The following is an 8,790-nucleotide window of genomic DNA, read 5'->3' as shown; positions in this document are numbered from 1 at the left end:
AAAAAAAAAGTAAATACAAAAAAAAAGAAAAGCTTGAAAGGGTAGTCTAGCTATATATGACCATAAGGAAACGGAATCAAACTTGGCAAGCGGCTAGTTTCTTCTTCTTTCTCCTGTATATAAGTCTATATACTACCACAGAATACATATTTTCTTTAAGTTGCAAACATTTATGTTTACGAAGCCAATAGTAAGCTTCAATGCCGGCATCAGTGGCTCATGGTTGTAATCCTTGCTACTCAAGAGTTTGAGATCTGAGGATTTTAGTTCAGAGCCAACCAGGGCAGGAAAATCTCTGAAACTCTTTATCTCAAATTAACCATCAAAAAGCCAAAAATGAAGCTGTGGCTCAAGTGGTAGAGCATTGAGTAGAAAATTGAGTAGAAAAAGCTAAAGGACAGCACCCAGGTTCTGAGTTGAGCAGCACACCCACACGTGTGCGCACGCACGTGCACACACACATACACCCTCAGTAATTGGCAGAGAGGAGATTCATAGCCATATTTTCTCATTAAAATTCAGTAAAATTGGATAGAAACAAATACAAATGGTTTTTAACTTCCATCCACTTTTGGGGAAATAAGGAAACACACCAGGATTAAAAAAAGAAACATAAGAGACAAGTTTGAGAGATAAGTTTGCATGTTTTCTCTTATTTGTGGAAGCTAGAGTTCATAAATAGCTAAGTAAAAATGTCGGTGGTATGCATATGTACACTAGTGTAGTAGCTGAAATATGGTAGATTCAGGGAGAACTCAAACAGTTTAACTTCTTAGAAAGGCTAAATCAGAGTTCAGCAAAATAAACACTAGGAATCAGATACCTAAAGGGGTGGAGTAGAGTCAAGGGAAGGAGATGGTAGAGGAGGAGATGAAGGGTGGGAGAGGGCAGTAAAAAATTTAATATATATCCTACAAAACTAAGAAAAGTGAGGGAAGGGGTAGCTTGGGAGGGATGAATGAGAATATTAAAAGAAGTGACAATGATCAAAACCCATTGTATTCATAAATGGCTTTGTTGAATAGCAGCATTTTGTACAACTGCTTAAAGATAATAAAAATACATAGAAAAAGCAAAAACAATTGAAACCAAAGTGTATTCTGTAGAAAATTTATAGCTCTAGGTTTTGATATTTTGAAAAGTAAAAATAAATTAGTATATTTAGCATAAAAATGGGAAAAGAATAATAGAATAAATCCTGAAAGTACTTTTGTTGCTTATCTTTTTAACGTGCATTGAATATTATCTGAAGCTTTTCCTTTTTGTCAGTAGCTTATTTCTTGTTTCTAAACCAATTTTAATGTAAGTGTATTGTTCACTACTGACTAATAATAGGAAAATACTATGAAATGAATTAACTTTATAGATAGGATCTTATAAGTGGAATTTATGAACACAGTAATTGTTGAAATTTTTATTTTATTCTAGGATTTGATGGAAGAAGGAGGAACATGTTCTTTACAAGGGAGGCCAGTATCTGCTAAAAAAACACGTTAGTATGATTATTTGAGTGAATTTTATGTTTAAATTTTAAATGCTTTTGAAAAATTTTACCTCAAAATATTTTAGGATATATTAGCAATAGGACTGATTGTTCCATTATTTTTATCATTTATAAAGTATACATGATGAATATACATAATGTAAATGTGAAGTGTAATGAATAAGAAATACTCTTGTCGGGCTTGGTGGCTCACTCCTGTAATCCTAGCTACTCAGGAGCCTGAGATCTGAGGATCGTGGTTCAAAGCCAGCCTGGGCAGGAAAGTCTATGAGACAGACTTGTCTCCAATAAACCACTGAGCAAACTGGAAGTAGTGCTGTGGCTCAAGTGGTAGAGTGCTAGCCTTGAGCTGAAGAGCTGAGGGACAGTGCCCAGGTCCAGAGCTCAAGCCCCACAGCTGACTAAAAAACAAAACAAAACAAAAAACTCTTATAATCAGCTATGTAATTTAAGAAATTCTGTGTGAATGTTGTAGTTTTTGTAAATATCCTCAATTACATTTCCTTTTCTGCCCCCTAGAGGTAACTGTTATGTGAACCTGTTTTATGTGACGTGAATACACTTTGCTGTTGCTTGATTTCATATTTGTAATACCCTAAAGAAGCTATGTTTTTGCAGCTTTATTTTATATACACAGTATTATATGTTGAGTTTCATTAACTTTAATATTTGTGGATCTAACACACTTCATTGTTTTCTGACTGGTACACAGCTATTTAGCATTCTGTATGTGAAAGTGCCACAATTTATGCATCTTCTGGAAATGGATATTTAGATTGTTTTGAATATATTGCTCTTAGCTTTTTTGGTCATTCTTGATGTTTGTTCTGACATACATGATAAAAATTTCTCTAGGGTAAGTATTCGGAACTGAATCATTGGTTCATATGGTAGACACATTTTTACCTCTTCAGGATAACCCAAACTTATTTAACCTCTTATAAGCCTGGTAAGTTTAGTCACATACTTTAAATTCTAAATCTTTTATCATTGTAATCTGATATTCCCACTGTAGGGGATATTTCTCTGATAATTAACCATCCATGTTTTATTTCTGAAATACCTTTTATTTATCTTTTTTTTCTTTTATGTCTCTTGGCTATATATTCTTGGTTTTGTTTCTTGTGACAAGCTCTTACTAAGTAGCCCAGGCTTGTCTTTATCCTCCTGCTTCAGCCCCCCTGGTGTTGAAGCTACAGGTGTGTTCTACCATACCCAGCTGCCCATGTGTGTTTTGGGAAGTTGGATTTTAGTTATATTTTTACACATCTATATCTAAATATCTCTATTTGCTATAAATTGCTTCTGATTCTTGAATTTTCTTGCTTGTATGTAGCAAATACTTCATATCTAAGTGCTTTTTTCATTATTTATTTCTTTTAGTGGACAAAAAGTTTATATATCTGGCAATATTCTGAGCCAAGAATGATTCTTCAGGTTATCTAATCTGTTAAAATACCTAAAAACCTTTGTGGACAAATCATTTGATATAGGTGGTGGTTCTGCATTCCATTGTCTCGTGCTTTTCTGCTGGAAATCCATTTTCATCACAAACAAGGAGGACAGTAATTGCAGTTATTAGTGTGGAGGATGTAGAGACTCACGACCTACTTCCCAGGCTCACTTTTAAACTTTGTTTTCAATTAGGATGTAACATAGCAAAAAATGAAAGAATGTAGTACTGGGTACTTTGAATGCAGTTTTGGCTTCCCAGTGATGTTCTATTTCCCAATTAGCAATAATATGTGATTCCTTGGGACTTGATAAACTTGGTTTATGCTTCCTTCCCATTGGTTGACACCTTTTTGCTCACAAAAGTAGTTCACATATTGGACAATTTAATTCAATTTTACCTTTTCTTCTTCCTTTCCTTATATACCTGTATTTTAAGGGAAAAAAACTATATATGCTGTTAGAAATGCAAGGTGCCATGTATCCAAATTTTTTAACTAACTTTGGCACATTTTAAAGTACTATTTGTTATGTTATTAAGTTTATATTGTGAGCAGTATCTTCTGCCTGCATATATTTTGTAGGGTATACCTAATCTTTGTGAATTAAAACTTTATTTTTCAGGTCTTGATTCTTCACAGAGCAGTCTGTCTGCCAGTTATTCTCCAAGACCAACAGAGAGTTCTTTCAGTTCTAGTTCAGATATGGTATGTTATGCTTATTTACTTACCAATATATCCTATGTTAATTTAGAATTCTTTGCTTTTATCCTAGTTTCCTTTATCACTAAGAAAAATTGTTGACTCAAATGGTCAAAATAAAAAAATAGATTAAATATGTAAAAGGTTGCAGAAAATGTAAGAAATAGTTTAAAATGTAAAAGGAATACAAAATAAACATGTCTGAGCATTATTCATTAACATTTATAAAAATATTTTTTATAAATTTACATTAAACATTATTTACAAAAGTTTTTTTAATCAACATAAACAAGTGTAGATACTTTGGGCATAAACATACAATTTTTTTTTTTTTTATCTGTCATAGGGCTTGAACTCTGGGCCTGGGCGCTGTCCCTCAGCACTTCAGCTCAAGGCTATCACTCTACCATTTGAGCCATAGTGCCACTTCTGGTTTTCTGAGTGTTTTATTGGAGATAAGAGTCTCCCGGACTTACCTGCCTGGTCTGGCTTTGATCTGTGATCCTCAGATCTCAGCCTCCTGAGTAACTAGGATTATAGGCGTGAGCCAAACATACAATTTATAATATATAAATATAAACACGTATATGGTTATAGATTATTCATAGATTATGACATTTTAAAGAACCTAAAATAATTGGAATCAAAATATACATTAAGGTATAGTCTTAGTACTTATAAAATGAAAACTAGGTAATAGTAAAGACAAATATAAATAATTGGGTAGGACATTTCTCATAAATCACCTACCTAAATGGAAGGAATTCTCTCCTTTCCCTCTTCTTCATCATTCCTTTTGTTTATACTTCTAATTTGCCATAAAAACCACTCTTGGTAAGGATACCAGAGACTTTGTGTGCATGTGTGTGCTTGTGTGCATGTGTACCAGTACTGGGGTTTGAACTCAAGGCTTCATGCTATTGCTTGTCATTTTTACTCACAGCTGGTATTCTGCCACTTAAACCAGGGCTCCACTTGTGGCTTTTTGCTGGTTAATTAGAAATAAGAGTTGCACGGGCTTTTCTGCCTGGGTTGACTTTGAACTGTGACCCCCAAATTTCAGGCTTCTGGGTAGGTAGGATTCACGCACAAGCCACTGGTGCCAGGCTGGACACCCGAGACTTCTGTGTTGCCCAGTTTAGTGGATACTTTTCATGTTTATATCATAAAGACTGTTAATTTGTGTAGAAGTCCCTTCTTCTATTTCCCCCTCTTTTTCCCTCCCTCCTTCTCTTCCTTCCTTAATTTTTCAGTACTGAGAATTGGATTCAGAGCCTAACTCTTTTTTTATACACAACCACTTTACTACCAAGGCCACACTCCATGCCCCCATCCTTGTGCCTTTACTTGGTTTTTCAGCTATACTCTCACTTTTGCCCAGGGCTGAACTCAAACTATGATTGTTCTGTCTCTGGCCCCAGATAGTTATAATTACAGGTGCTTACCACTACACCTGGGTTATTATTTGATTTCGTTAAAATATTTTTGTGGGATTACTAGTTCAATGGTAGAGTGTGAGTGTGTGTGAAGTCGTGGGTTCAATTCTAACACTACACACATGTTTTATGGTCTATGGTCATAAACACAACAATCTTGGTTTCTTTCCTATCCCCATAAATGCTAGTTTATGCCTTTACCATCATTTCCTCTACCTTCTTATAACAATGTTGTAATGTCTAGGGTTTATGCAGAACCCTCTTCTGTTAATTTGTGCTTTAAAGCTTTAATGATGTTATATTGTCTCAGTACATATTCCCAACTTTATGACTTTAGCCCCAATCCTCGATGTTCCATTTCTTTTTTTCTTTTTTTTTTTCTTTTGTTGGTCGTGGGGCTTGAACTCTGGGCTTGGGCACTGTCTTTGCGCTCTTCAGCTCAAGGCGAGTGCTCTACCACTTAAGCCACAGCGCCACTTCTAGTTTTCTAGTGGTTTACTGGAGATAAGAGTCTCATGGACTTTCCTGCCAGGGCTGGCTTTGAACTGCAATCCTCAGATCTCAGCCTCCTGAGCAGCTAGGATTACAGATGTGAGCCACCGGCGCCCGGCTACATGTTCAGTTTCTTACTGAAACATATATTATTAGAGTTCACAAAATCTTCATCTTTTCATACCTTACACTAAACACCCCTTGCCTTTCTCCCCAGGTCAGTTTTTCTGATATATCAGTAGATAGTTACCAAGTGGTATTATCAGAAGTTAGTATTTCTTCTTGTGTCTTACCTCATTTCCTCAACCACATTCATTCCATCACTTTAACCACTTATACTCTACCTCCAGAGTAAATCATAGATGTATCTGGTCCTTTCAACCTTTGACTTACCTCATTGTGTTCTTGAACTATTGTTTTTGTTTTCACTCTTAGTCCAGTTTGTTTGTCAGATTAAAAAAACCCCTGACTTTTTGTGAACATAAATTGAGTTGTGACATTCCCGTACATATTTCCAACTATTCAATGGGTTCCTATTTGGCTTTATATCTGAACTCCTTGTAGTGACTGCTGGTCCTGTGTAATGTGGCTCCTGGCTAACATCTAGTATTCTTTTGCTCTCCACATTCTGACATTTCTTTCTTCAGTTTGTCAGTCTCTTTTCTTCAGTAGGCTTGATACAGTTTGCTTCCTCATCCTTATTTTTGTTTAACTTTTTAAGGTATCATTGTAAATATATCATTATTCCAAAAGCCTTCCCTGGCTCCCAGGTCTAAACCAGGTCTAAACCTAGTTATGATCTCAAAATACCTCCCCGTTGCTCTTTGCAATGTTTCCCTCGGCTTGTAGCTGTATATTCACCTATATGATGATGCCTGCAGTGCAGTCTTCTTCCTTGAGCATGTGCACGCATGCTCAACCATGCTGCCTTCCTGGGATTATGTACCCCCACACCCAGCCATTGGTCAACATGGAGTTTATGAACTTCTTTTTGCTCAGACTTGTCTTGATCTATGATTCCTCTATATCCACCTCTCAAGTAGGAGTATGTATTTGAGTCACCTTGCTGCCTGGCTTTTTATTGGTATTTTAAAATCTGTAACCTGCTAGGAGATATTTGAAGATTATTTGATGTGTATTTGTATCCTATATATGTATCCTATATCGTGAACTGATGAATGATATAAAAAATTACACAGTAATTAAATTATTTAATTGCTTTTAGCTATCTGAAGATGAAGGTCAACTATCACAGCAAATTGAAGATTCAAATAAGATATCCCCGAAGACTGCAGAAACAGTTAAAAGTTTTTACCCAGAAAGGATGGGAAAATGTATGGGTGATCAGATTGTTAAAGATAATGCTGAAGTTCACACACAGAATGAGAGTTCTCATGAAGTATCACTGAAAAATAATACAGATGAATGTCCACAGTCTCAGTGCAATTCCACATACATAGAGCAGACCCCCTCCAATAATAACTGCATTGTTCAGGTTCCAAGGTGTGATGCTGGGGTGCAAACAGAGAGAAAACCCACACTGGGAAGACAGATAGATGCTGCAGTACAGTGCAGCATACTTTCAGAATGTGTGTGTAGAAGCAGTGCTGTTGACAGTAGCGAATGTTGCAGTGAAAATATTAAGGAAGATACCACTGGAGGGCAGGAGAGCCTTGAGTAAGTAATAATGTTCTGAGCTCAGCCCATGGTGGAGCATTTCATTTCACTTGATTTGGAGGAAGGCAGTAGTGAATGTCCAGAATTTCATTAACAGAATGAGTAATGAGAAAATGGCGCTAAGCTTAAGTTGCAAAGGTATATTTGTGGTTCTTTTGAAAATGTTTTAATGTTGTTTATGTATTTAATTTTTATGTAGGCATTTTAATGGCTTTAATATATCTTCAAGTTTTTAGGAAATAATGCTTTTAAGTACAGCATCATTCTCCTGTTTACTATTTGTGATGTTGAACTGATAAGCTGTTATTTGTGAATTAAAATATACTTAGTTGCTTTCTTCCTTATGGCATTTATTTTAAAACTTAATTCAGTTGCATATTAGTGAAAAAAATGTTCTCGTTCAAAATTTGAAGGTGAAAACAATACCTAAATATTTTATGTCCTCATTGTAAGCATTTTGCTAGCTATTCCTCTTTAATACTATATCCATTTTATTATTTTAAAAAGTTCTGAATAACTGCAATCTATTTCTTTCTTTCCATTTCTCTCTTCTTCCTCACTCCCTCTTTATTTCTCTCTTTGCAGTGCTGGGGATCAAACTCAGGGTCTCATGCATGTTTGGCAAATGCTTTGTCATTGAGTCCTACATGAATTAACTTGTAAAGAAAATACATCTTCTGTTTTATTTGGATAACATTTTTGTTGTTGCTTTATTAGTTCAAAGAAAGCTATTTTTCTCTTTAAAGTAAAAATGCATTGATGCTTTTAGGGCATTGTTTGAAATTGCAAAAGGTTTTTTTTTTTTGGTCGGTCGTGGGGCTTGAACTTTTTTGTTTGTTTATGAGACAGGGTCTTATTACATAGCACCTGAACTGGTTTTGAACTTGAAATCCTTCCTCAGTCTTCTTAGGGCTTGGGTTACAGGTATGATCAATCACACTTGCATCCCCTGTGCACAATTTTATGTGCAAAATCATATTTTTAATAAAAGCTTTTTTTTCATGAACCCTCAAACCTGAGCCACAGGGAAGAATGCAGCAAGATACAGATCACACACAAGAAAGTCAGAAATGCTAGAGAATTGATGGTTGAATAGCAATTTAATCCATATTTAGGGTCACATCAATGGATAATACCAAGGTCAATAAAAAAATCAAGATCAAGTATTAGAAACCTGGGTTCTGCTGTTGCAACAATGAGAAGTACAAGTTGTCATGTCCAAAACGAGCTTTACAACGTCGGTGCGGAGGGGGGGAAGGGGGGGAAGGAGAAGGATTGGGATTGGGGGGGGGGGGGAGGATGGGAAGGGATGTGAAGGGTAAACAAAGGAGGAGGCTGCAATGCTTGGTAAGAAATGTACGCATTATCCTGCCCATGTAATTGTAACTCCTCTGTACAGCATGTTCACAAATAAAATAAAATTAAAAAAAAAGAAAAAAAAGAATAAAGTTATCTTTAATAATAATAAAAAAAAGAAACCTGGGTTCTGGAATCAGACCTGTGATTTGAACCTGTTTATTATACTACC

General features: G+C 35.6%; 1 protein-coding gene across 1 annotated transcript in view; it reads left to right on the top strand.

Moving 5' to 3' along the window:
- LOC105998677 (chromosome unknown open reading frame, human C12orf40) overlaps positions 1–7,266 on the top strand; it is a 63,717-nt gene extending 56,451 nt beyond the window's left edge. The window contains exons 12-14 of the mRNA XM_013033474.1: positions 1,429–1,492; positions 3,581–3,663; positions 6,811–7,266. Of these exons, the coding sequence (XP_012888928.1) occupies positions 1,429–1,492; positions 3,581–3,663; positions 6,811–7,266 (603 nt within the window). The remainder of the gene's footprint in view (positions 1–1,428; positions 1,493–3,580; positions 3,664–6,810) is intronic.
- The last annotated feature ends 1,524 nt before the right edge of the window (positions 7,267–8,790 follow it).

Source organism: Dipodomys ordii, unplaced genomic scaffold (genome assembly GCF_000151885.1).
Source record: "Dipodomys ordii isolate 6190 unplaced genomic scaffold, Dord_2.0 Scaffold170, whole genome shotgun sequence".
In the NCBI taxonomy this organism is placed as follows: Eukaryota; Metazoa; Chordata; class Mammalia; order Rodentia; family Heteromyidae; genus Dipodomys; species Dipodomys ordii.
Note: the sequence above shows the minus strand (reverse complement) of the source record. Positions and strands in the feature narration are given on the sequence as shown.